The 27288-nt window shown below is 39.8% G+C and overlaps 4 protein-coding genes and 1 long non-coding RNA gene across 9 annotated transcripts; 2 read left to right on the forward strand and 3 right to left on the reverse strand.

The window, feature by feature from the left end:
* Positions 1–50: 50 nt before the first annotated feature.
* On the forward strand, positions 51–5907 carry LOC101169701 (BUB3-interacting and GLEBS motif-containing protein ZNF207). Of its 2 annotated transcripts, XR_013657754.1 has the most exons (12): positions 51–206; positions 554–680; positions 765–903; positions 994–1176; positions 2217–2292; positions 2381–2433; positions 2575–2726; positions 2870–3097; positions 3242–3368; positions 3648–3839; positions 4100–4186; positions 4678–5907. XR_013657754.1 is itself a non-coding variant. In XM_004071488.4 (10 exons), the coding sequence occupies exons 1-10, from the start codon at positions 166–168 to the stop codon at positions 3809–3811; spliced, it is 1290 nt and encodes a 429-aa protein (XP_004071536.1). In that variant the 5' UTR covers positions 51–165; the 3' UTR covers positions 3812–5907. The 2 variants fall into 2 exon arrangements, 1 of the variants encoding a protein (XP_004071536.1); XM_004071488.4 differs by having other exon boundaries at positions 3648–5907.
* On the forward strand, positions 4671–26345 carry LOC105354570 (uncharacterized). Of its 3 annotated transcripts, XM_011478262.4 has the most exons (5): positions 4671–4736; positions 24364–24564; positions 24809–25162; positions 25234–25334; positions 25838–26345. In XM_011478262.4, the coding sequence occupies exons 2-5, from the start codon at positions 24519–24521 to the stop codon at positions 26048–26050; spliced, it is 714 nt and encodes a 237-aa protein (XP_011476564.1). In that variant the 5' UTR covers positions 4671–4736; positions 24364–24518; the 3' UTR covers positions 26051–26345. The 3 variants fall into 3 exon arrangements, with proteins under 3 accessions (XP_011476564.1, XP_078807682.1, XP_078807683.1); XM_078951556.1 differs by lacking the exon at positions 4671–4736 and having other exon boundaries at positions 24372–24564; positions 24791–25162; XM_078951557.1 differs by lacking the exon at positions 4671–4736 and having other exon boundaries at positions 24372–24564; positions 24791–25162; positions 25237–25334.
* Positions 5976–17175, reverse strand: LOC105354571 (uncharacterized). The gene is made up of 4 exons (XR_013657755.1): positions 17036–17175; positions 15539–15593; positions 15434–15471; positions 5976–11281 (listed from the first exon to the last, which is right to left on the reverse strand). It is a non-coding gene; the product is annotated as an uncharacterized LOC105354571 (long non-coding RNA).
* LOC100049335 (ZPC domain containing protein 3) lies at positions 18542–20451 on the reverse strand. The gene is given in 8 exon segments (NM_001104749.1): positions 18542–18679; positions 18773–18846; positions 19014–19096; positions 19176–19290; positions 19376–19547; positions 19619–19725; positions 19792–19907; positions 19999–20451. Coding segments are annotated over 8 exon segments (1098 nt in total). The 5' UTR covers positions 20371–20451; the 3' UTR covers positions 18542–18620.
* Positions 21361–23646, reverse strand: LOC100049337 (ZPC domain containing protein 5). 2 transcript variants are annotated; one of them, XM_078950801.1, is made up of 10 exons: positions 23164–23646; positions 22983–23098; positions 22819–22922; positions 22576–22750; positions 22357–22474; positions 22208–22291; positions 21962–22121; positions 21736–21888; positions 21618–21674; positions 21361–21541 (listed from the first exon to the last, which is right to left on the reverse strand). In XM_078950801.1, the coding sequence occupies exons 1-10, from the start codon at positions 23527–23529 to the stop codon at positions 21378–21380; spliced, it is 1497 nt and encodes a 498-aa protein (XP_078806927.1). In that variant the 5' UTR covers positions 23530–23646; the 3' UTR covers positions 21361–21377.
* Positions 26346–27288: the final 943 nt, after the last annotated feature.

The raw sequence follows: 27288 nt of genomic DNA on the forward strand, positions 1-27288 counted from the left end.
GATGTTTTCAAAATAAAAAGATTGGACAGCTATCAGTATGTTTGGCCACCAGGTGGCGATGCTGAATATGTTTTTGCCAATGAGTGAACTCTCGCGAGAGCCTCCGCCATCTTTGCGTAAGCTTGTGTGTATTCGTTTATTGGGAAAACTAACTGCACTAAAATCATGGGAAGAAAGAAGAAGAAGCAAATGAAACCTTGGTGTTGGTATCCTTACTTGTATAACAAATTTTTTTTATAAGGAATATTGTTCTTAATAATTATGAATAGCTGTATTACATGAGTAATAACGGCGAGTCCTTGCTAACTCATTCGGCTCGCGCTCATCAGGCTCTCACACACAGCATACTTATACTACTAGCAAAACATTATCTGCTCACTGTTTCCTATAAACAAAAGTTTTATTTCTACGGAGGTTCTGTATAAGGATGTTAAAGTCAAACAACGGTTATATCAAAAATGTCAAACCTATACAATCGTATTTTGAATATGTTCTTTTGTAAAAACAGTCATAAATCTGTCAAGTTCAGGAGTTTCCTAAACCGTATTTTCAGGTATTGTAACAGGGATTTTGATGATGAAAAAATACTCATTCAGCATCAGAAGGCGAAACATTTTAAATGCCACATCTGTCACAAGAAGCTGTACACCGGCCCGGGACTCGCTATTCACTGTATGCAGGTGAGTGAGGTCACTGGTCAGTTGTTGGTTCAAAATGCAAAAATATTGAATTTAAAGAGGAGCAAAATGCTATTTGATGACTAGGTGCACAAAGAAACAATTGATGGAGTTCCCAATGCAATACCCGGAAGAACAGATATTGAACTGGAAATTTATGGGATGGAAGGTATTCCAGAGAAAGACATGGAGGAGAGACGAAGGGTTTTGGAGCAAAAAAACCAAGGTTCTTTATCATATTTCTAAAATCACAGAACAATACAATCAACCTTATGCTTTGCGTGTTTATAAATACCATTATTCTTTTTATGCTCAGACACTCAAAAGAGAAAGCTGAATCAGGACGATTCTGATGAAGAGGATGACGATGATGAGCCGCGTTCCTCTTTCCAGCAACCTGTTGCTCGTCTGCCTCAGGCCGGTTTCGTCCCTCCTTTGACTCAGCCTGGTTTCCTCCCTGTCCGTGGTGCTCCAGGGATCCCGCCAGCTGGATACTCAGGTGTCCAAAAGAGTTTAGCATAAGTGCAAAAAAACATCCTAAACTAGTGCAATTTTTACTGTTCTTCTCCTTTTACTTTGTTTGATCTTCGGTTTAAACTTTTAATACTTTTTTTTGGGGAACTCACATAACAAGGAGTCATTTTTCTTCTTTCTTTCTTGTTTTGAGCTTTACATTTATTTCTGTAAAGAAAACAGATTATGTCAAGCATTTGGATTAAAATAAGGCTTTCTGCATAACTCAATGGTTTATTCTGCTTTAATGCAGAAGTCAGCAATCATTTACACTTAAAGATTCATTCGGATCGATTTCTCACTGAGCATAAATATACCTTGTAGGAGCCAAAAAGTGTTGGAATAATGTATATAGGTTATCTCATATGTATAATGTTGGGTTAAAACAACCTGCAACAAAAAGCCTTTCTGTACCTTTTATAAAAAGAGAAAGCAAATTTGTATTTATGTTGTTGTTACTGCTATAATAAACATAAATTAACTATTGTATTTTGGTTATAATAAAAGATAAACAGAAAATAGCTAATTTTTCAAAACTATTAAATAGTTTCAAATGTTTGACAGAGGTTCACAGGATGTCCTTTCAAAATAAAAGACACCCTGTGCCTCTCATCTTAATGCAACAAATGTACAGGTATTAGGTATTGGTATTATCGGTATTAGGTATTAGTCAATGAGCCACATGTCAGGTCGTAGACCCTGCTTTATCTTAAAATCTGTAAAATACAAAGTAATGATGATGCTTTTTACCTTCAAGTATTAGGATTAGTGATAATCCTTGAATTATCATGCATATAAAGTTGCTCGCTAACCCAAATTACATTTTAATTCTATCATAGACTAATATTGGAAAAAAAGCTACATTTAAACAGTTTTGTTCAATTTTTTTAGAGGTTTTTAATTTGCATTTTTTTGAAGGATCTCATAACAGAAAATATATGTAATTTCCTGCTACATCTCCAGTTGTAATTAGGTGTATTTCTCATCTGATCACATGTTTAAATTCACACCATTTTCCTGTGTCAGGAATTCCCCCGATGATCCCAGGTGTTCCCCCAATGATGCCGGGGATGCCTCATGGAGTGCCTGGAATGCCTCCGGGGTAAATGTTATCCCCATTTTGTGAATTATTGGTTTGTGTTTATTCTGTTGTATCCAACCGTTGCATTTCTCTCCTTTCAAATATGAAGAATAATGCCAGTAGGTGGGATGATGCCACCCATGATGCCAGGCATGCCAGCAGGTAAAACCTCAACCAGAACACATTTACCTCCATACTGGGATTTGAAATTGAACCAGAGAAGGATGATGACATAACAAGATTGCCCCAAAACATCTTTATGGCTTTTACTTACATGGATTGGGTTTGTTTTTCTGCCCCCAGTCATTCATCCCTCGGTTAGTCATCGTCCTGGGATCACACACATGCCTCAAGTTCCCTCTGTGAATGTCCTGACCAGACCTGCAGTTCCTGCTGTCGTCACTCCATCAGCTCAACCGGATATAACAAAACCACTCTTCCCCAGTGCCGGGCAGGTACAGAATCCATTCAACTTCAAAGAAAATGAAAGCTGCATTTAACAGACAAAAACCAGGAAACCAAACTGGTCTATGGTCTGAAAAAGGTTTAGGACCACGGTTTTAGAAGATGTAAGAAGTGGAACTCCTTGTGTTCTCAGAGTCAGCAGACAGTATCAGGATCCCCCCACACTCCGCCGTCCACCACATCGCACACCCCAAAGCCCACATTCCCCGCCTACACTCAGTCCTCTGCAGCTGTAGCCAGCCCCAATGCTGACAGCAGTACAGTCTCTAAGCCTCCCTCTGCTGTGACCAGTAAGGCTGCCACCCTCACCACAACCAGTGCAACCAGTAAGTTGATCCACCCAGATGAGGATCTGTCACTGGTAAGTAGTTTATTTGTATTCATCTCTTTATCATTGTTAACAGTGTCACCATATGTGTTCACAGGGAATTTTGTTGTTGTTTAGTTTCTTTGTTGAGCTGCGTTGTAAACTCACCCCCTCTCATCATTGTATTTCGTGTTATAGGAGGAGTTGCGGGCTCAGCTGCCCAGATATCAGTGCAGCATTCGCCAGAAAACCCCCACTGCCCCATCAGTGGCTCCTGCTGCTGTCCTGCCTCCTCAGCAACTCTCTGTGGGGAATCCCATACCCGGTATTCAAACTCTGTCCTGAGTATTTATGTAGGAATTCATCAAATCGGAGCACGACAGACATATTTCTCATCCTCAGTTGTGTTTGCTGTGTTAACGCCCACATTATCTTTGGATTTTAAGCATCACTGTGGACTGACTACAAACAAACTTTTTCTTTTACACCACTCACAATTTTATTTGATGAAACTCAACTTGTAACAGGTGAATAACTGCAAAGTAAAACAAAAAAAGATCCTGTTTTTTTTTTTAATTTAAAACTAGCAGTTTTGCTCTTTCAGGTCAGTTTTCCGGCCCACTCCGGGGATTGCCGGGTTACGTTCCAGGTCAGATGCTTCCATTCGTGCAGGCCCATGCTGGGATTCCCCCAGGATACCAGGGAGTGTCGTCTCGGCCACCCATGGGCGTGAGACCCCCCGTGATGTCCCCTGGAGGTCGCTACTGAAGTCAGCCTTCCTCTCTTCTTCCAATAGGTTTGGACTCAAGCATTTTCTATAAGCCTTCAGCTGCTAGCAGTATTGCTATTGTACTACTGCAGTATACAGATGACTCTACCGCTGAAAAATGAGGAAGAGAAGCTGAAAAAAAACAAAAAAACAGCACAAGACCTACGAAGGCATCACAGAACTCATGGGAAATATTTACACTGTGTCTAACCACCGTATGTACCACCATTATTCTGACCCAGTCCATCTCTGTTTGTGGCTTTTTCCTCTTCTCATGTTTCATTCAGGTGTATTGAAGTGTTGTAGATATGGTTCGTAGTGTTGTGAAGGCGCTGGAGTAACATGGGCAGTACCCCTCCCCCCAATACATCAAGGCAAGTTTGATGTGAATGCATATCTGATTTGAGCGAGGCCTTCACAGCACATAGTGCTGTTGGACTCAGGTCCCCAACTTTTGTTTGGTGAGGGCTTCCAGTAAATATCACTGCTTGATGCTGATTAACCTGAAACGCTCCCTTAACCATAAATAGATCGGTATTTAATGAAACAGCATGTGTATTGTTGTGAAACTGTATTCTAATAAACTCTGGGAAAAAAGAAGACTCTTTTTTGGGAGGTGTTAGCGGGTAGAGAAAAAATGGCATTCTGTTCTGAACTGCATGCCGTTTTGTACTTTTTTTTTTGTCTTTCAGGGGAACATTTAGTTTATTTACCACCACATTTTTTCTCACTAGAAGCAGTGGATTCAGTCTCTTTACTCGTGCTCTGTTCTTTGCACTGGCTGACTCGTGCATTGTGCAGCTGCATAACATTAGCTCCAGTCATGGCTCGATTCCTAAAACTCAGATTTCTCTTCTCCCTGTAGCAATGCCATAGGAGACTGGCTGATTCCCTTCTCTCAGTGTAGCCCTGTTTCAGCCTGAGGCAAGTCCCACTGTTTTCTGTCTTCTCATTTATTAGCAGGGGCCCTCACAGCGCACATGCTGTTGGATGTTCTCGTCCCCAAACTTGCAGCAAGTTTGGTGAAGGCCCTTGTTTGTTATGTTCCGTTTAGGGCATCCTGTCATTCTGATGTGTTAGCTAGTTACATTTCAAACTACAAGTATTTTTTTTCACAATTTGAACTTATTTGTGGAATCAAAAGGCCCTTTCGAAAGCTTAAAAAAGTATCAGTTGAAGAGCTTGATGGAGTAAAGGATTCTCACACTTACAATTAGTTATCAGAGCAGGTGCTTTATCCAGATCCACATAGTGTTGAGGGGAAGGTGGGCTTAAGCATCTTTACTGTAAAGCCTGAGATTTGAACATCTAAAACGACTGTTTAACCTCACATTCTAAAGCATTCCAAGCCTATTCATTAGTGTGATGACATGATCACATGAATTCACATTTATTGGAAAATGACCATACTGTTTTTGTCATCAGCTGCTCTAACTGTTGATTATTACCAAATTTCATGAAGGAGATTCTCTACTCATTGCAGTTGTAAGCACCCCCTCACCAGCAAACCTTTTCTTTTTTGTGGATTTGACATCCTAAAATCTCCTTTTGTAAGAATGGGGTTTTCTCAATTGGTGGATTTACTTGCTAAGTAATTAAACTTGGCATTGAAAAAGAACTTCACTTTTTGAATTCATGAAAAAAAATACAGCTTACCTGGACTGACTTAATTCTTAACCCTTGTGCTATCCTATGGGGTCCAGATGACCCGACCCTTACATTGACGTGTTCTCCCTACCATGACAAAGGTGGATAAAGGTGGAAAGATTTCATATATTCCATGGACACCAGTGAAGATCACAAATCATTGAAGGAAAAAGGTTCAACGTACTGTCGAGTACAACTCCCAATGTTAACGTGCCTAGGATACCACAAGAGTTAAGATATCAAGTTATTTTATGTTTCTGATGTTTGACAAGGCAAACAACGTAAAAAACCTACATCTGTCTGTTAGAAGAAAAATACAATTATTGATTTAATCCTTGGTCAAAGATGAAAAACTATTAAAATGTGTTAAATTCTTTTCCCAGTGTGCAGGATGAAATCTTGTATTCACCAAAATTGGAATTATCCTTTAATAAACCAATCCAACAAACTTTCATGTGTTTTTATTATGTGTATCCACACACACGTTATACCTCAGTAAAAGAAGACTAGTTTAAATTTGATTTTCTTCTCAGTTTTATTAGAAATGTCAAAAAAATGTGTAAAAGGTTTTAAGATGTTAAAGGTACATGAATCTCAACAGCAAAAATTGCAGTGTAAAACAGATTTAAAATAAAAAATAAATCATCTAAATACATCTGTTTGTAGCCTAAGTGAATATTTTTCAAAAAGTGCATTTTCTCACATTTTTCAATAAAGGCTTCTTTCAGAAAAATAAAACATCTCCTCAAGTGCTCTATGAAAAGGAACCACACTTCTACATCATGTATGAAAATCTCACTAAAACAAATAATTTCAAAGCAACTGTAGCATTTAAAGAACATCACATATATAGATTTACTGCAGTGAGGCAAAATTAACATGACAACTCAGTGTTATTAAAAAATCAAATACAACATTAAAAAACAGCTCGAAACAAAATACAAACTTGAAAAACATTTGAATTTCAAAATAAAGGCAAGCAAGTAAACAAATTTCATCATCTTCGGTAAATAAGCAAGAAAACAAAAAAAGGTACTTTCTTTACACAATATCTTTATATAAAGAAGCTTAACAGGTTACATGTTTTGCAGGTTTATATCTAAAGATTGCATTATTCTTTTATTTTGACGTCATGAGCAAGCACACCTTCAAATGAAAAACCCAAATAAAATGTGACTCTTTCATTTCCGTACGGCAGAGAGGCAGAGTAGCGAGGAATTACCCGGATTTTTTTGTCACTTTTTCCACATTTCATATACAAATTTTCATTTTCTGTCCAGCCTTCGATCCGTTTCAATTGTTGCACAACCTCTTTGGTCTTCCACACTTCCCCACCGAGCCACTTTAGCTTTCTTTCACTCAGATTCCCTTTTATTCCTTTTTCGATAACTCTTCTGTGGACAATCTTGTTGAGGCCTCTGGCCTTTCCCAAAAAGAAATGAGTTGCAATTCTACTTTTTCTCTGAGACATTTTCTGCGTTTTTTGCTCGCAGAGTTTTTGCAGGGTGTCAATAGCGGATAGAAGTATCTGTTCATCAGCAGAACTGAGCTCACTGCTGTCTTCAGGCCAAAACAGAAGAGAGAGAAGGAAGAGGGAACTTGCTGGTGACATCTCGTTCCCTTTTGTCCTAAATCTTTTGCTAAGGTCTTTGAGTTTTTCAATTGGCAATATCTTTATTGAACCCGGCTGAATGCAGTTCAGAGCTATCTGGCAGAAAAGGAAGTTTGTGAGCTCTGTTTTATCGAGTTTCTGCAATGTGAGGTTTTCTGGATACAAGGCCATTATTTTTTCAAGTTGTTTTCCGGCTCTTTCTGCTTTTTTGTCGTAGAATAATGACAGAATAGCGATAACGTTTCCTCCACCAAACTTGTACGTCAACCACTGTCTCTGAAATGGAGAAAGTTTTTCAGCTGGAGGTTCAGCTTTGTTGCCGTTGCTTTCATTCGTTTCTTCATTCTCTTCGGGTATGCAGCAAAAGAATCCAGCATAGACAACACTCATTCTTGTTAACCATTCTCGTGGCTTGTATACTTGTTCTGGATCTCTTGCATCAAGCTCTTCTTCCTCCTCATTGATGTCTGTTTGAAAATAGCTCAGGTCTAAAGAAAGGCACTCAAGTGCCTGGTGCAAGTTCTTTTGTAAGCTTTTCAGCTGGTGATGAAAGTTTTTCCAAGGTGTTTTGACTTCAGCTGGTATGTACTCTGTTAGCAAGTACTGCAAAAACTCAGAATTCCCATTAGTGTTTGAAAAAATTGTCACACTGGACAGGAATTTTAGTAACTTGCAGCCAACATCGACTTCCCCGTAGTAAGAATTATTAAGGCTAACAGTTTCTTTCCTTTGGGTTTTCTCAGAGTCACGAAAGGCAGTAATTGCTTTGAGTGCAATGGCAATGATTTCAACCACTCTTTCAGGCGATGGCTCTTTCTCTTCCAGGGTATCACACAAGTGGTTAAACCACCATTTGTAAACCTGTCCCAGTGTTTTCAACACAAATGTGTCATTAGGAGAAAGAGATTTTGCCTCCTCTGCCCACTGTTCGGCTTCTTCAAATCTGAGACTTTTGTAAAGAAGCCGAGCAAGTTGTTGTGCAACAAAGGAATCTTTTCCCAAGGCCAGAAATGCAGCCTTCATCAGATCCACAGCTCTTTGAAGACCACCAGTTTCAGTGGTGACATGTTCAATGAGAGGTGAAAATGTTGTGTTTTCTGGATCTCCTCTGCTGACTTTGTAGCGCCTTATGAAAAGTGTTCTGATGACTTTGAGAAATTCGTCTCTGCCAAACCTGTGATTCATGAGAACTTCATCATTTATGAGCTTCATGGCAATCTCACTTTGTGGCAAGTTTACTGAGAGCTGAGTCAGTATTTCCTTTGCTACTAGTGAATTGATGATCCGAAAGGATTGGATGTGTGTAGAAGTTTCTCTTAGGTGGATGAAAATCAGCTTTGCCTCTTCACTGAGTCTATCTTCCAGTGCGTAAAAACGAGCTTCATTATGACAGCAAGCAAGGCCAAGGAATGCCTCGCAGTGCGACACAGAGATGGAGGAATCAATGACGTAGGTGTTCAGGAGAGCCACAAATCTGATGAGCCAAGTATCCTGGGAGGAATGATCAATTTTAGCCAGAATATTTTTGACAACATTCTCAATGTAGCTCGACTGAAACTCATTAGACATGAGAACAAATGTCAAGATAAACTTCAACTCTGGCTCGAACTGAGACAGCGATTGTGTTGCAACCGATACCTGTGATTTCCCCTTTGGAATAACAGTTTTGCTCTTGATCTTTGACTCCCTATCTCCAAACTTCTGCTTAAGGTACACCAACTTTTTTTCAAACAAAGGCTTTTCCTCATCCGACAGTTTGTATGTGACTGCTATGGTTTGAGATGCCAGTGCTCTTCGCATTTTCTCTGGATCATTTGATCTGTTGCAGATCAGCAGAATGAAACACAGTAAAGAGGGATTTATCTTTTTGGTAGTAATGACGTTTGTGAGAAGACGTCTCAGATCATCAACATACTCTAGATTTTGGTCCTCCAACAGAACAAGCACTGGGAGACACTTGTTCTTGTCAATCTCCTCGTGTTCCCTCAGTTTTACCATATGTTCGCACACTGTTGTTACTTCTTTGCCCTGTTTTACAATGGCACATCGTAGTTTTGTCCTCCAGTTCCAGAGAATCTGTCGCGCCACTGTACTTCCACCACTGCCAGGGTTATGGTATATGTTCACAGACTCTGTGGGGCGGATTGCCATTTTGCGAGAAACTACTTCGCTCAGTATTTCATTTGCTTCTTTGTACGCGTCTCGCTCAATGATGGCTCCGCATTTATTCTTGTTAGCCAGCCAGAAGTTAATCCAGTCTATATTTCCACCTCGATAGAAGTACAGTTCAATTTTTTGAACGTCGTCATTGCTCATAACCTCCAGATTTGCATCATCACACTGGTCAACGCTGATGATTTCCAGAGAATCCAGCATTGCCTTTTCCACAGATTTCAGGAAGCACAGACCTCTGTTTGAGACAGGCAATTTCCTTGCAGGCTGATTCTTTGATAGCTGAATGCTTTGAACCGTTGCATCCACATGACTCAGTGGCATATCAACGATGCTGATTTCATCGAGTGAAGACTTTGCACAAGACACTTGCGCAAGACTTGACCACTTTTTGTAGATTTCTTTTGTCTCTGCTATGACTGTCAAGCAGTCATGTCCATTCATTTCTGCATAGAACTCATGAAACGCTTCAACAACAGGTTGCTTAACTTCAGATGTGAGGAGAAAGAGGACCACAAAGCAACTCCTTGGGAGGACTTCATTGCAGATAAAAGTCACTGCTTTTTTCATTTGCTTTTTTCTTGTCTTGATCCAGGTTTTTTCATCAACTGTTTCTTCCCCGCTTGGAAAGTTGTGTCGTCCATTGCAAGAAAAATCCAACTGACTCGGTCAAACAGCTTCAGATTCTCAATGAAAGCAGCGTTATCTAGTCTTTTGACATTCTCATAGTCATGAAGAAAGTGAGGAGTTACAGCCTTCTGCTCTTTATAGCTACCATAAAGACCAGAGATTTCAGAATTTGGGTCAAAATCCAACACGCAAAATAGTTTCATGTTGACCAAGAAGGTTATATTGTTGAGATGCTCAGGTTGCATTTGACTTGTCACAACTATGTAAAACATAGAGTTGTCCATTTTTGTTTTTCCTCCTGTTAGGAGGACTGAAAGCTTTCGTTTTTGATTCTCCTGGAAGTCTAGAGAGGATTCAGTTCTGAAGGATTCTGCTTCTTCTCTCTGTTGATCTTTTTCAATCAATCCTTGAATAAAACAAACTAGATCTTCTTCTGCTATCTGTGGTGTGTTTGCTCCCACTCTGCAATAGGGCACTTTCTTCTCACATTTGACTTTGCCCTCTTTCTCATAGAAATTTGGGAGACCCACAGAGTAAAGTTTGTTCTTTACAATACTTGCTTTTGGGACAACATCATATTCAACAACCATAGTTTCCCCCACAATTTCTTTGTCACAAACCTCAACAAATCTTGGATTCCTTATGCAATCCCTAGCATCTTTTTGTTGTTTTGAGTCTTTAAAGCATCTTTCAATGTAATCCAATGCATCCACAAAATCTTCTCGGTTCTTCAAAGGTATTCCTATGATTTCTCCATGCTTGTGAAGCCCTTTGTTTTTATCCATAATTCCAAAATGAATAGTTCCATTGGTTCTCATGTTCATGCATCCACATGCAAAACGCAAAACTTCATTTGCCACCTTACTTTTAAGTCTTTCTGAGTCAAGTTTGTGTGCAATCTCCAGTGACTTATATTCATGACATGGAATAATCAAATCTTCAGTTCCAGTCTCTGGAGGAAGCAAGTGATGCTTTACGTACCTGCAGTCTTTGTCATCTTGGTCAAATTTACGATATTCACAGAATGTAACTTCAGAGTTCAAGTCATTACTGGACATATCAGGAATAACTTCTTGATCTGCTTTCTCTTTCATTTCCTGTATGGTGTGCTCACTTGGTGCAACTAAAACTTCTTTTTCTCTTCTCTTATCTTTGGAATCAGCTAATTTCTTTTTATCAGGCTGATTTGTTTTTAAAAGTTCATCTCTTTTTTGTAATAGATGTTCAATTTGTGCACTTTTCATTCCAATGATATTGTTGAGATACTCTCTTTGTATTGTTGATAGAACTGGTCCGGTCACCTCCTCCTCAACCATTTTTGCGATGTATACTTCTTTGATGCCGATGGATTTTAGCCAGGATCCCACTTCAGATTCAGTCCAGCTCTTATAAGGTAGTTTGTGCCACTCTGCGGAACAGAACTTCAAAAAATTAAAAAAGTTCTTGTCAAAAACGTTCTATAGCATTTTAATTTAAAATTCCAACAAAGAAACAGCAAATTATAAGCCAAAGTGCTTTAAAAAATGAGTTTGGCTCACTGTTCACTAAACAAACATGCTAATATATGAAAGGCTTTTGCATATTTTTACATGTATCTGCATCTGCACTACCATCAAATATACTCCTTCATCCCTCAATATAGTTACATTTTTTGCCACTTATTGACTTTGCCAGCCATTTTGAAGTGCAATGTTCTGGACCATTGGAATTGCTCCAACTTTCACCCAAGGATTCTATTGTATTGTACTTGCAAAAACAAGGAGCTTCTCTGGTTTCATCTCCACTAGTAAAGGCAATATCAAGCCCCCGCTCATCTTTTTTAATTATACATACTAACCCTCCTGCTCCTCCTCTTTCTTATTCTCCTAGCTTGTGTAATTCACTACTCCAGTTTTTTTTTCCTATGAAGATCCAGATAATCTTCAAGCTACTACATCCATGGTGGGTTCCTTTTCTTTGCCACATGATCCACTTAGAAGTTTTTAGTTACTGGTGCTTCAGAAATGTCTAATCTATTTCCAAATCCAAACTTTTATTTGTCAACTAAGCCCCTTTCAACAGTGCTGCTTAGATTTTGTCTGCCCTCTCTCAAGCTTATAGTTTTTGTCCGTTTCTTCTTGTAATTTGTTGTGTTCATTCTTTCCATAAAAACTGCTGTGGTCCCTCTTATTCTCTAGAAGTCTCTTTTGGATCCCTCAAATTTGAATTATTTAAAATTATTTCTAATCTTACATTTTATTCAGAAATAATAAAGTGTTAATTTATGTGAATATTTCCCATCAGAATTATGTCTCAACATATAACGAAGCGGTTTAGATTGATATATCAAACAAATTGTTCCTTTTTATGGCATAAACAACAAATTTGGCACGGATATACCTGTGGAGTTTCTTCCCCTCCTGTCAAAGTTAATATTTTGCACTTGCTCTCCACAGTACTTAAGCCAGCTTCTTCCCCAGTTTTATTGCCAGAAAATTGCCAGTCCCCATGCTACTTTCCAGCCTTTCTCATGCCAAGTGGTTTGCCAGTTTGTCTAATCGCCTATTGCCCGCCCAGTCTGGATCGCTCTCTGCTCTGGCTTAACAACCCACCTTGTCTCATTACGTTTTAGAATATCTCTCAATCACTACTCTGGACCTCGTCTTCTCTCCATCTATGGGATCTCTGCCTGGTTGCCTCCCTGTCCGACTGTCCACTTACCTGCCTAACCTTGGATCCTCACTCATGGCTTTGTTGCTTGCTCAAGTTCCCTCTGTATCCACTCAGACTGCGTGCCCTTACACTTAGCCAGACCACACCACACTCTGCCTGTGCCCCCCCAACTTAAGTAACCATTGTATGCTCGTGCAAACTGTCCATCTGTCCCAGAGGAGCTCTCCCACCTATACCTTATGCTGCTGACTGTGAGTTATTACGCAATCAGCATTTGCGCTAGTGTGGAAACTCTCCTTCACACCCAAACATTTCTCTCTAGAGTCAGCCGTGGTCTGGAAGACTCGAGTGCTGCAGTCAATCCCCCATTCCCAATATTCTTTACAATAAATCACTTAACTCATTCCTAACCAATATAATTGCATTTTAGGGTCCACCTAAACTTTCCAGCCACAAATCTTACTGTACCTTAGATCGTCTCTTTCAGTGAAGCACATTAACAACAAGAAAATCAAAAATGGCGTCCAATTGCACGGTGACCAAGAATCACCATCATCTCAAAAAAGGAATTGTACAAGCAAAAAAATAAACAGAAAATACAAAGAAATCGTACAAAAAATGCAGCAAATTAAAAAAGCCACAACAGAAGTGGATTATCAGGGATTTTTTGTGTCCATGCACTGTTGTGAGAATAAGGAGAAAATAGATCAGGAGTTCTAATTGAAAAACCAAGTGAAGATGTTACTTTTCAATGTATTTGGTTTGGACATGTAGCCCCAGGTGTGAAGGTAAACTGGGGGATGCCAGTTTATTGTTAGCTTCAGCTAACGGAGTAAGTTCAGACAAACAACTATCAAAAAGTACTGATAGCCTGGAACAAAAACAGTGGAAACAACAGACGGCTAAATACTTCCGGCAGCTAATTACTGTGGTTCTACGCTAGGTTCAGGATTCTATCTAGACCTAATTAAGCGAACTTGGTGCGGACCAAGGTACCTTTCAAGTCAAACACTATCCAACTTTAGGGTCTTTGCTTTCCCCACCGTACATTTGTAAAGATGGTGACCATACAAAAATATTAATATTTAAGAATTACAAAAATATTCAATGTTTTTTGCTGCAGTCTAAACAATATTGGCTGTTTATGCACAAAAGCATTTAAGTAAAGTATTCCTTAAATACTGCAAATTTGTTACAGTATTTAAGCTTAAACAGTTGTTGAATGCCTTTCACATGGTATGAAACCCATGGATATTTTACAAAAACCTAAGCATGATCATCGTACTATTAAGAGATTTGTAGCTGATCCACATGAGTTGGTGCAGATAAAGGCAGAATGAGGGAAGTTACTACCAGACAAATAGATGGGATTAAGAGAGCAGCTTCTAAGATACAATTACAAAGCAGCAAGCACACATTTGAAGCTGCTGGTGTCTCTAGAAGTCCTATGAACATCAAGTTGTAGGATCCTCCAGAGGCTTGCAGTTATACCTAAACCTTCTATTCGGCCACCCCTAAACAACACCCCCATCAGAAATGGCTGCAGTGGGCCCAGACATACATGAAGACTCATTTTCAAAGACTCTTGTTCACTGATAAGTACTATGTAACCCTGGATGGTCCTGATGGAGTTATGGGTGGTTGGTGGATGGCAACCATTTTCCAACAAGGCTGCGATGTCAGCAAGGAGGTGGCTGAGTCATGTTTTAGGTTGGAATCATGGGGAGAGAGCTGCTCAGCGCCGTTTAGGGTCTCTAAAGGTGTAAAAATTACCTCTAAAAAATATGTGGAATTTCTGACTGACCTCCGTGCTACAAAAAAAATCGTTACGGAAAGCAAAGGAACTGCACTTTCCGTAACAAAATCATCTTCATGCATGACAATGCACCATCTTATTCTACAAGGAATACCTCTGTAACATTGGCTGCTAAAGAAGATAAACTGAGGATGTGGCCACCATCCTCCCCTGACCCCACCCTTGTTGAGAACCTTTGGAGCATCCTCAAGTCGAACAAAATATCTATGAGGGTTGGAGGCAGCTGTTACAAAATAAGGAGTCCTATGTTAAAATGGAACTTGACCTATTAAGATGTTTTTGATTGGAATAGCTTTTGATCTCAGAAAATATGACCTTCTAATGCAGCAAATTCAACAAATTTTCATTTGCTTTAGAATGGATTAAATGTTGTGGAACTCTGTTGTGCATAATAATGCGGAACATTGTATTTTAAGGTTATTATTTTTAATATAAATACTGTTATCTTTATTCAATAATAATCTAATTAATATATACGCTAATGGTTAGTGACTTGAAAATTGAGCTGACTGTCATTTGCATCGAGTATTTAAAAAAAAAATAATAGAAAATTATCGTTTGGAACACTCTGTATAAAGAAGAGGAGTAAGAGAGCCGTAAAACGGGAATGTCTTCAACCAAGGAGGGAGGGAGCCGTCAACTACAGGAGGCGGTCAGCAAAACAGCAGCAGTGTCTGGAGAAGATCTTCTGAGTTCAGGTTTGTGACTGGTTTGAAGCCAGGGGCAACTCCGTGGCCAATCACATGAGAACATGCCAACATACTATGAGCTCGAGCAAATAAACCCCAGCTAACATGAATGATTACCTAGATAGAACGTTTATGTGATAAAAAGAAATATGACCATGGGTCAGGGAACAACAGTCAACCCTGGGGTTGGGCTCTTTTAACCGTTTTGTAACCAGAAAAGTTCTACATTGCATAATTCTGATTATAAATGCAATAGTTTTGAAGCTTGATATTTGATCCCCAGAACTCTTAAACATGTGGAGTTGCAATCAGAAAACTCCAACTTACAGCAATGCCATTCTTAATGAATTAGATTTCTGCATGAAGCATTTGATTATTTGAAATGTAAATGTATCCTACTTACCCATCTCTGAAGAGTTTCTTTATTTTTTTTAGATGTTTCTAAAGAGAACAAAAGGCAAAATTTTAAAATATGTTAATTATGTAACAACAATCTGATTACACTTACTGTAAAATGCTCAATACTTCAGGAAGAATGTGAAAAAAGGTCAGTCCTTGCATTTCTGTAGGTGACAAGAAAAATTGAAGGATCACATTTACCCCCCCCCCCTAAATTTAGACAAATAGGCTGTATATTTCTGTAATTCAACATGTTTAAATACACATTATGTTCCTACATATACAGAGTATAGTTTCATCTTTTCACAAATGTGAGTGCTGCCCTCTGCAGTGTGTACAAAGTAATACGGTTTGACCTGCCTCCTACATTCTATTCGTGATTTTGAAGCCATTTTAGAAATTCTTAAAGTTGCAGTTTCATTTCCTATCGACTCCCCCAATAAAAATTCAAACCTTTGGATTGATTAAGTCCTTTGAGGTAAAAATATATAACTCGCATGACAAAAAAAGTGACTTCACCATACTGTGAGGTTGCGTAAAGAAAAAAAGTATTTAAAGCTGGAGATAGTTTGTGCTGACTAATGCTTTTCATCTGTTTTGAAAGTTTTAGCAAATGTATGAATCTAATCGGATCTTAAACGTGAGGAAATTGTTTTTTCTAAATAGGACTGTAAAAAGAAAGGTTTAAGGTTCATACCCACAGTTCCCTGCACACAGAAACGAATTAATGACTCAGAGACAGATACTTATCTATTTGTGGAAGTTTTACTTCGTACAAACAGCACAGACAATTTGTACGAAGGGGACAGACAGATGAACATGATGCATTCAAAGTCTGAACACCGAAGCGCAGGAAGATGGGCTTGGTGTAAGAACCCTGCATTTGCATATTCAGAAGATTATACACTGGACAATGATGTGAAAATCACGCCCACAGGGAGTTGCAGCTGAGCATTTCAAGGCTAAAATGAAGATAACCGAGGCATCACACACACACAGAGAAAAAGGAGGGTGGTAAGGATCTGTGAGAAAATAGGACTGTGCTGTGTTCAAATGTAATATAATTTTGAGATAATACGTGCTTAATGAATTAAGTTTGAACCATTAGTGTAATTAAAAGTTGAAGGAAGTTTCTAACTATTCTTAAAACACCACAGATGTTTCTATTAAAAAAGAGCGGTAACAAAAAGCTTTTAGGCCCACTCCAAAAACCCAAGTGAAAAAAAACAAAATAAAATTAACTTGAAACAAGTTTAAGTATTGACTGATCGTAGCATTAAAATAGTGTTAGAAAGTTTACGCAAGACGAAGGTTTATGCTCCATAAACCAAAGTAACAAAAAAATAAAGAATTTACACATTCCTTTAAAATGCTGTTCTTCCATCGAGATGTCCCAGTCATGCAGCTGACCTCTCCCACTTTCCTGTGGGAGCGGTGAGCTGCCTTACAACCATTTGGTGATTCATAAAACATTACATAGAAAAACGATGGTTTAATCAAGACTGACACAAATCTCAGGAACTACAGCACAAAAATGCACATTAGTATAACTTGATCTGGGAGTTAATATTTCAATTTAATGTAGTTTCGTCCGAGTTGCACCTACCTTAGTTCTGTCGTACTCCTACAAACTTCAGCTGTGACACCCTTTGCTCTTGTAGTCTAATGGAATGTAAATCTTTTATGTGCTCAAAAGGGCGTGTCCACAGTTTCCCCATTTCATGAAACTTGAGCCTTTGTTTCCGCTAGTTTTGCTTCCTCAGAAAAGAAACTAGAATGTACGACGGAGTATAAGGGCCACAAAAAAAAAAAAAAGTTAAGAGATTTTAAGTCGTAAATTTAGGAGATTAAAAACTCGTAAATTTACGACTTTTTATCTCATAAATTTACGAGAAAAAAGTCGTAGATTAAGGAAAAAACACCGAAGTTGTCCGTTTATCGGAACGTAGCTTGAAGATTAAGTATGTGGAGCCTTTTGTGAAGCTTCATTTCCGGATTATTATAGGTTTAAAACAAAGAGATTCTGAACCTTTTGGCGACTCAAAATCAGATCATTGTCAATGTAGCCATCTTTCCGGGGTTCAGTGTCAGTAAAGCGGAGTTTCATATGTAAAATAAGGAGCTCAGAGACACGTTTGGGTGCAGATGATCGCTGCAGCCTTTATTCTCCTTTTCATTCACATATCCTGAAGTTCATCTGTCTGATTACGTCATGAAGCTGTCATCCGAACACCAATGCGGAAGTAAACAGTGTTACATACGCCTCCTCCTGCAGATGAAATGTCCTGTTTCAGCATAAAACAATAAAGAGGAATGAAAATTGTCTTCTATATTAGCTTTAGAACATTGAAAATGCCAAAAAAAAGTGCTCCTCCTTTTGTGTGACGGAAGCGTCACACAGACGTAGAGTCTTGTCTTTGGAGGAAGAAAGGATTCAAGCGGACAGCTGCGGAGACACCCGATGGCTTCATCGGGCTGCAGTGATCCTGCAAACCAACCATCAATAAATAAAACTTTAATGAATCGTAAAAACAAATAAGCTTCCAGACATTTGGAACATTATCAATAAACATTCAGCTCACCTGTTCAAAGTTTAGTCGGTCTGCTCTGCTGCTGCACGCGTTCACCTGCTGCTATGCATATTCACTTCCACTGTAATCTCCTAAAATTACGAGTTTTTTTCTTATAAATTTACGACTTTTTATCTCCTAAATTTACGAGATAAGTCGTAAATTTACTTTTTTTTTTGGTGGCCCTAATACTCCGTCGTAAGAATGGAAAAAGCCTTTAGAAGGAAAAAAAAAAAAAAAAAAAAAGTGGTGGAATTCAGTTTGATGGATGGCCCCTTTTTGAATAAAGAAACTCCAGCAGTAGTTTTGATTCCCCTCAGAAAAGCTTGCTTTAGTGTCTAGTCTTCTAGTTTAGCTGCAAACCACACCCCAGAAGGCACCATTACACTGCCTGCAAACCACCAAGTGTTGCACTGCTTTCCTTTATATCACACTGATTTTTAAACCAATATTGTTTTGGTAAAGTATAGTTTGTCATTTAGTCTAACAACAAGAAATAAAGTCTGTAAAGGGCCAATAAATGCACAACCTTGATTTTTTTTAAACTTTATTTTTGGACATACAAGACCGTTGCGCAGGTTTAATCCAAGAGCCTCTGGCAGACAGTTTGTCACTTGCTCTTTACTTGTTAGAGATAATCCTCAGTGGACCAAGAGTGACAATGTCACAAAGATCATCATCTGGGGGGGAGAGAGGAGAGGAAAAAAATAAATAAAGAACTTACTATAAGGAATCACTGGTAAAAGAGCCAGTTCGTGTGCTTAAAGGCTTACCTCTGGGAAGACTTTGGTAGCAAATACTGTCACAACACCAACAAACACTATCGTTCTCATCCACACTTTTCCAGCTTAAAAAAAAAAAATAATTATTTTATTAACTGTTTAAAGTCCAAGTCAGTAGGCAGGTACATTTGACAATGGAGCACGTTTTCTTTTTTTTTTTTTTTACAGAAAAGTTGAAATTTATTGGCAACACCGTTTACTGAAGCAACAGCATTTACCAGCAGGAAATTACCTTGAATGCACATAATTGCAGGCCTTGTCAGTCAAGGTGGTCCTCATTTGGAGGGTAGCCTTCAGGTTACAAGTGATGTAGATCTTTAAAGAAAAATGTAAAGTAATTTTCCTTTTGTCATTGGAAGAAAAAAAATACAACTAAGTTTTGCAGGGACCTTACAGTGTTTCTCAAATCATTACGAAACAGAAAGGCATCAATCTGGAACTGAAGCAAATTGGCTCTCGATCTGGGTAGGAATGAGGCAACTGACCCCGCTTTTGAATCAGTGAAGCACCTGACACAAAAAAAAAATAAATAAAAAAAAAGTGGCTGACAGATCATTCACCCAAATTAGTTTGATAACAGCAGGTTTCCCTCACCCGTGGTTTTCAATGAAGTAGTATCTGGGTACCGACGTTGCGTCAGGTGTCAGAGTGGCAACGCAGCTTTCGACAAAAAGCTGCCTGGGCTCTGGGCCCGTATACTTTGCCTCAAAGCGCAGAAAGTCTCCAAGATGAAACTTGCTGGACAACATCTCCGTTAACCAGTCATCTACATGTGAACAGAGTCGTCACTGTGTGCGCCTTCTAGTCAAAGAGTCCACAATCCATCAACACACTTACCAGCCATCAGCTTCAAAGAGAAAGCAGAGTTCTTGGTTGAGAACTTTGCTGACTGAGAGAACGTCATGGGCGCCTGTTCAGTATTACTGCTGCTTACAGTGTGTGTTCTGTCACAGAGTGAAAAGGTTAGCCATCAGGAACCATTAAACACTTGATATATTTTATAATCTTACCTTTTGTAATGGCAGGACACAGGGACTATAGCATCAGTCATCCTTGTAATAGTGTGGTGATTGGAAACTGGTGAGAAAACCAGCTTGTTTGAGTAGATCACATCATCATCTGTTATCTAGGGTGGAACAGAACAAGTCAATTTCTCTCTTTTTGGAGCAACTTCACCATTGAGACAAAAAAAATAAAAAAAAAATAATGATACTTACAGTCAACTTGGAGCCACAGTCTTGCAAGCCAGCTTCAATGACATACTCATTGTGTCCAGAAACAACAGCCCGACACCGACTGTCCTGCTTATGCTCTGCACCTCCCAAAAACAAGTCCCCTGGAGACACAAGGCGTCCAGTTCTGTAGAAGTCTGCTTGTATGTAGACAATCATGGACACTTCTGTGCACTCTACACGGACACTATCGCTTGCTCTCGGGCTGGAGTCTTCTGTCAAAGAAGCAGTTTTATATTCCCTTCCGTCTGCATCAATCATAGGACCTTCTTTTAGAGTTCGGATGGCAATTGCAACTCCACGGAGAAAAGAAATGAGCAGCACGAGGGAGGCTGAATGAGCCAAAAACGCCTTCATGACGAGCCTTAGGAGGTGTTAGGGACACCACAAGACAGCCAGTATGTAAGTAAGGATAAAATACGGTTTAAAAGAAAACTGACTTTTCCAAATGAAACTCAAAGTTCAACCACGGCAGTTAAAGCTTCCACTGAAACTCCAGCAAACGGAGTCCACCTGGAGAAGACAGCTGGAAGCAATCTCGTTAGCCAAAAGTCAGCTGTGAGTGACAAATTAGTGATTAGTGAATCAGGTGTGTTGGAGGGATAGAAACTGAGCTAATTGAAAACCACCTTTATCTTAAACATCCATTCATAAACAAGTTGGGAAATACAGGGAGAGTTCAAAGTAATGTGTTCTTGGACCGCACAGCTTTAGACAGGTGTGCACCATAAATCACTAAGTCTTTTGTAGTCTAAACTTTCAGGACAGTTTTGACTTCATGCACACAATAAAGTTGCATCCACAAATGTTAATTTTGAGGAAATGCATTTACTTTTAATCTTAGATTCCTCAAACTTAATGGATGTACCCAAATTGTATTAAAGGCAGACAGCCAGAAGTAGTTTGCATTTCCAGACACAAATGTGACTAGAGTTTAACCTTTGATCAGATGGCATCACCTCTGCTTAAATGCTGGCTTATTTTAATCAGAATCTTTTCTAATCCTTTTTGGGGGGTCACAGGGCTGCTGGAGCCTACAACTTGCAGGTTAAGGCAGGGGATACTGGACAGGTCAGCAGTCCACAGGGTCAGTCACACACCCAGGGACAATTTAGAGTATGCAACCAGTTAACCCATGAAACATGTTTTTGGACGGTGGGAGGAAGCCCATAGTCACGGAGAACACCATACATGCAAACTCCACACAGAGGTCCCCCATTGATGTTCCATTTCAGGTCCCCCAGCCAGGATTTGAACCAAGGCCTTCTTGCTTTGATGCAAGAGGGCCAACCACTGCCCCACCATGCAGCCTTTTATTTTTTAACACAGTAAAATTAAAACATGAAGTTTGAGTTTAAAGCATTTTATTTCTTTGGGTCATGTTTATCAGAAAGGTCAGGGTTAGCAGCAGTTGCATTCATCTTAGAGGGCTCCAGGTCATATGTGACGATGGGGAAGGTAGTGTTGGTATGGGCAATCTCCAAGGACTTCATCACAAACGCCAGGTCAGAGTCAGACTCATCATAGTCTGTTTTAAAAGAAAAAAAAAAAAGGTACATTAGCATTTACATTTCTCAATTTAGTTTCCAAATATGTCCACGTACCATCACTGTCATCCTCTTCTAGTTCTGAACTTGATGGTTCTGGAACCAGGCTCTTCTCTGGAGAAGGAGAATTTTACACTCAAGAAAGCTAGGAATGTTTGGTTTAGTCAATACTTACCGATTGTGTTTAGGCCGCTCCTCCAGTGGCTGCCGTACAGCGCCGTTTTGTGGATCTTATGGAGAACTGGAGGTAGTTCATGTGCAGCAAGAGCCCCACTCTTCCATGAAGGCAGAATAGTCACTGGCCCCAGTCTGGCTTCATGTTCCCAAACTGTCAAACACGAGCGTAAGCGTGCATCCATGTGGTAAGAACCTTTGTTCATCCAAGGATTTTTTTTTTTTACCCTTATTAGTCTTGAGTCCACTTCTCCACATGGGCTCCATGTCTGCAGATTTTCCAAAGCTACGAGGATTAAAGACTCCAGGGATGCTGAGTGCTTTACTGGCTTCATTGGGGCTTTGACAGAATCCACACAGGTAGTCGTTTCCATCAGCTGACCGCCACCTAAAAAGCATCCAGTCAAACCAGCTTGTTTCTTTAAAAAAAAAAAAAAAAAAAGTAAACTTAAAAAAAAAATCCTCTATACTTTCCTTCCATTTACATATGTGCAGGCCTTGCTTTGTGCTTCTGCATCATCCACTGGCACCGCATTGAGATGACATGTGATGTAAAGCTGCAAAGGGAGAAACATTTTATTTTTCTAAGAATTCTTAGGAGATAAACTACAAAATTCCTTACCTGTCCTCGTTCGTCATTATGGAATTTAAAAGAATCGATAGTCATCTGCAGTATATTGTCTTTTGTTCTTGGCAGGAAGTGACCCTTTGAGCCTGGAAGCTGGGAGTCCAGCAGGCACCTGGAGAAAAAGTAAATAAAAGTTGCAGCCTTAGATTTTGCTGCTATAGAGGCATGTACCTACAGGTCCTTTGTAAAGGAGCACCACATCCAGTTACTTACCCATTCTCAATAAAGACATATTTGGGATCAGATTTGATGTTGGGTTCAAGTGTGGCCACGCAGCTGTTCAGGAACAGCCGGAGCCCCATGTGATGATCCACCCTGACTGATGCCTCAATGTTGATTGGCTCGCCGAGGAAGAACGTGTTGGCACCCCTTTCGTGCAGCCAGTCATCTTAAGAGAAAGTGGTCAAGTTTCAATAGAAAGCAAACAACGATAGGGCCGAGGGAGAATTAACTCACTGGTCATGAGCCTCAGGTTGAACTGGAGAGTTTCCACAGCAGCTTGTGTGGACGTGAAGGGAACCCAAGTTGGCACGAGTGATGAGCTGGATAAACTGTACTTCCTGGTGAAGAAATTTGTTAGAAACCCACACAGTAGCTAGCATAGCTTAATGTAAACCAACCTTTTATATTGGCATTCAATTGGAATAACGGCCTCCTCCATTCGAGTTATTCCATTAAGAGCAGGAAGGGGAGTATAAATCAGGAGGTTTGTGTAGACCAGAGAGTCTTCTGTCATCTGGAGACATTAAACATTAGAAGTGCAACAGTACAGAACTTATGTTAAAAGCAGGTGCAGGTTACCCAGTGTTTGGTGCCACAGTCCTCCAGGCCCACGAGGATTCTGTACTCAGAGTCTGAGGATGCTGTTGCACTGCAGTAGTCGCTGTGCTCGACTCCGAGACGCAGCTCACGGACGTCAACAGGCGCTCCCACTTCAAACAGGTCAGCGTTGATGCTGAGCTCCATGGAATCAGGGTGGCAGAGCACACCAACTGTGTTAACGGGCACCGGCTCCTCTGGCTGCTGGACCACACTCGGCAAAGAGCTTTGGCTTTTGAGAGAAACAGGCGGCACGTAATGCAATGGTGGAAACGCAAGTGTCAACTGAAGACAGAAGGCAGTCAAATGCCCAAAAAGGCAGCTAATCTTTAACCGTGAGGGAGCCATCAAAATGACTGAAGAAGCAGCACCCAAAAATCAGACTGCAAGTGCTCCTCGCTGACCCACAAGGCAGTGCAGCAGACAAGGCAGGGCGGCGTTTTAAAGGCCAACAGAGCAGCAGCACACAGCTGGGTCCAATCATCAGATGATTGAGCAGAGCTCAGGCTCATTAGCAGCTGCAGGAAGAGTCCAATCAGAGATCGGCTTGTTTTCAGCTCTGAATGTGGATCAACCTCCAACTACAGCCCATTCAGAACTGCAACATCTGTCCATGTGTCTTTGAGTGCAACATTAACTTTCACATCATATCTATGAAGTACTAGTACCATCACAAACCGATTAGGACAGTATTCCACACATCTCAGTATTGAATAACGTGATCTGGCTTTCAGATTGTGTGAAACAGCTGCTGAAGCATCACTAATTTAAACCCTTTAGGGCAAAAAGTGGAGAAATGTCTTTTGATTCATAGATCCCTCTGTGAAAATAGCACTAATATGTAATTCTCTTTATGTACATTCAAACATCAGATCTCTGGCCTCTTTTTTTTTTTTCTCCAGTTGCTTGACTTGAAGGATTTGGAGAACTTGTCAGCGTCCCACCAAAAAAAAAAAGAACAATCAATTCCTCTAGATGGCACCAATGCAACATGAAAATACCTTTAAAGACTTAAAAGCAAAAAAAGAAGTTGAAAACATATTTGATCAAATGTTCAGTTTAGTTTATTTCAGAAGCAACAGTTGTCATCTCAGAATGTTACACCAAATAGTCAATTGTATCAAGTCAATTCAGCTTTTTACAACCACTTATTTACACCATAACATGTGTGTTTGCATGTAGACTACAGAAAGAAAAGGAAGGAGGCAGTGATAGTGACTCCCACACCTCAGTCTGAGAGCGTCTTTATTTTTAACGGCTGCTCTCACTATGAGGCCCTCTTCCTGCTTCAACAGAACAAACAGAGGAAAGCGCAGACGACTTCACAACTCCAAAGCATGAGGACTCACCTGCTTTACTTTCTTTTGGTTCAGCTTTCTAAAGGTAAGAACTCTTCACAGGAAGTCATTTTACGTTATTAAAAAAAAATCACATTTTAAACTTAGTGTAAATGGTGTTTGATCATTTCTAATAATGCTTCAATCCTCTGCTGAAGAAAAAACAAAACATTGTGACATTTTGTTTTGTTTTAATGTAAAGCACTTTGTGTTATGCCTTTATAGGAAAAGTGCTATATAAATAAAGTTGATTTGATTAAATATCAAAGTAGTTACTCTCTCCCACCCAGCCCACACTGAGTTGGTGTTACAGCGTCTGATGGAGGGGGAGTCTGTGGGGCTCTCCTGCATCCCTCAGAGGGATCATGGCTCTCTGGTGGGCCTCCACCTGTACCACCGTGGCGTCCAGAGCCAAACCACCCTGCTGTCTGTCGCTGAGGGTGGACGGGTCAAGGTGGACCCGGAGCTGAGGGCGCGTCTGAAGCTCCAGGGAAACCTTAACTCCTTGCAGATCAACGTGAGCATCTCCCACCTACGACCGAGCGACACTGGAGTTTATGTGTGGGAGCTGACTTATGGAGACAACAGCTCTGACTGGAGAGTCCACAGTGTGAGGACATTGCTGCTGCTGGTTGAAGGGGCAGGTATGGCGTCTAAACATGCTTACAATTAAGAGGAAGTCTCTTTCTTGGAGCTGATGGGACTTTTTGCGTAGCAGAAAAGGCGTGTCAGAGCTCCAACACGCTGCTCTTGACCATGGCTGCAGCTGCTGGTCTGTTTCTGCTCACACTCGCCTGGATTGCTGCAGAAACATGGGTGAGCACTTCAAAACTTACAAAGTTCATATATTATTTTCTAAAATTTGAACTTTTCTACTGTGGGGTAAATGGTAAAATATTTCCTCAGTGACAAAAACAATATTTTTTTTTCAAAGCTGTGAGAAGAAATGTTTTTAAAGTTCATATTTGCTTCATCATAATATAAACCTATTAAAAAAGTACAAAATAAAAGCATCTAGAGTATAGGAAAATGCTGAATCAACACGCTAATTTTCCCCCTTGTTTACATTGTTTAGCGTGACAAATGTATTCTTTGATGTGACCTATAAATGCATTTCAAACTAGTTTTCTATTTAAAATAAATTTAAAAATCATTTTTACTCATTTTTTATTTCTGTAGTTTTAAAAAATCTTTTATTCTCAATTTTTTTTTTTTATTATTTTATTTTATTATTTTTGTTACTCAGTTTAAAAAAATGTGTTTGCAAATGTTTTTTTCAATATTTTCCTATGTGGGTTAAAAAATGTTGTATGTTTTAGGTGAAGAAGCATCGTCATCCTCACCCCAAACCTCATTCTTCCATCTATGAGGAAATGAGCAGGAAGCAGCGGCGCTCAGGAACCCCCCCATGTAACCCGGACGCCCACCCGCAGCTGGAGGAAGCCAGCGCCCCCGTGTACGCCAACACCGACATCCGACAAGCGCCGGACAACTACTACGCCTGTCCCCGCCTGCCCGCCCTCAGGCGCTGACGTGGCGCCGGACAAACAACCACGGAGACGACTTTACAGCAAAGAAAAAAACAAACAAAAAAAGCTATTTTATTAATATTGAAAGAAGCTCCATAGTTCATGAAAACATTTGTTTCGGTGCATGTCAAATAACAATCACATTCTATGAGGAGAAAGAGAGATAGATAGATATATATATATAGAGAGAGAGAGAGAGAGAAAAAAAACATTACAAGCCACTGACTTCTCATTGACTCTCAGTACAGACATTTTACTGATTTATTCAAAAACAGAACAAAAAAACAAAAGAAACGAATCAAGCAGCCCTAATCCAAACACCCCGCTCCTCCCCTCCAGGAACCCTCAACTGAGGAAACAAACAAACCCCCCCTTTGAGGATGACAGGCTGGAATCCCACAGTGCTAAGGCGTGAGACGCTCATTGGTTTTTTAGGAATACACAGCATGGCGATGTAGCGCTAGGTCAGTCAAGAGGGAGGGAGGTGGAGCTGGAGGGTGCCACTTCAAAACACCGCTCCACCTCTTTCCTCCATCCCTTCAAAAAAAACAACATAAAAACAAACCCATCCCCATAAAACCCCTGCAAAATATCAGCCTCTTGTGAGAAGTAGGCCTTTTTAAAGTCCCAATCTTCCACCCCGGCCCAACACTTGTGCATAGTTTCATGATCCGTTACAACCAGCTCATGTTTCACAAACATCCTTTCAGAAAGTGAAAAAAAAAAGAAGACATTTTCATCTTTTAATGATACCCACAGAATGACAAAGTAATGCACAACGTTCCTGTTTCAGTCAGGACGGGACCTCTTTATGAAAGCACAATAAAGATCTCAACATACAGCATTTCATGGCATTCACCATAGTTTTTATTAATATCCCGCCCCCCCCCTTAAATTCATTGACCACTTTTCTGTTTAGATGTAAAGCAATTTCAATATATAGATTTATATATAAAGCACTCCATCTTCATTTAAAGTCCATTATTTGGTTATTACGCAACTGCTACGGATTTAGAAACAGAAACAAAAAAAAAAAAGCATTTTCTTCTGAAATCCATAACTTTCAGTGCTTAAAATTGATTTGAACCTTTTTATAAACCTTTTTTTTGTCTTTTAACTCAATAAAATGTACATTAAAATGGCGTGGAGTTGGTACTCTGGAACCCTGGCCTTCCTGAGACAAGATCCACTTTTTCTTGTGTGTGTGCAAGATAGTGAGCTATTATGTTTTTTTTTTTGTC

This window comes from Oryzias latipes, chromosome 8 (genome assembly GCF_053564925.1).
Source record: "Oryzias latipes strain Hd-rR chromosome 8, Olatipes_Hd-rR_3.1".
Taxonomy (NCBI): domain Eukaryota; kingdom Metazoa; phylum Chordata; class Actinopteri; order Beloniformes; family Adrianichthyidae; genus Oryzias; species Oryzias latipes.

Bases quoted from the DNA above. Each gene is read 5' to 3' on its own strand.
- LOC101169701 (XM_004071488.4), top strand. From the start codon at position 166: ATGGGAAGAAAGAAGAAGAAGCAAATGAAACCTTGGTGTTG. The intron at 904-993 runs GTTCTTTATCAT...TTTTATGCTCAG, and splicing joins TTTGGAGCAAAAAAACCAAG to ACACTCAAAAGAGAAAGCTG. The intron at 2,727-2,869 runs GTACAGAATCCA...TTGTGTTCTCAG, and splicing joins TCTTCCCCAGTGCCGGGCAG to AGTCAGCAGACAGTATCAGG.
- LOC100049337 (XM_078950801.1), bottom strand. From the start codon at position 23,529: ATGGCTCCCTCACGGTTAAAGATTAGCTGCCTTTTTGGGCATTTGACT. The intron at 22,923-22,982 runs GTTGGTTTACAT...TTTCTTCACCAG, and splicing joins ATTGAATGCCAATATAAAAG to GAAGTACAGTTTATCCAGCT. The intron at 22,292-22,356 runs GTAAGGAATTTT...CTCCCTTTGCAG, and splicing joins ATAATGACGAACGAGGACAG to CTTTACATCACATGTCATCT.
- LOC105354570 (XM_078951556.1), top strand. From the start codon at position 24,519: ATGAGGACTCACCTGCTTTACTTTCTTTTGGTTCAGCTTTCTAAAG. The intron at 24,565-24,790 runs GTAAGAACTCTT...ATATCAAAGTAG, and splicing joins TTTGGTTCAGCTTTCTAAAG to TTACTCTCTCCCACCCAGCC. The intron at 25,335-25,837 runs GTGAGCACTTCA...TGTATGTTTTAG, and splicing joins GGATTGCTGCAGAAACATGG to GTGAAGAAGCATCGTCATCC.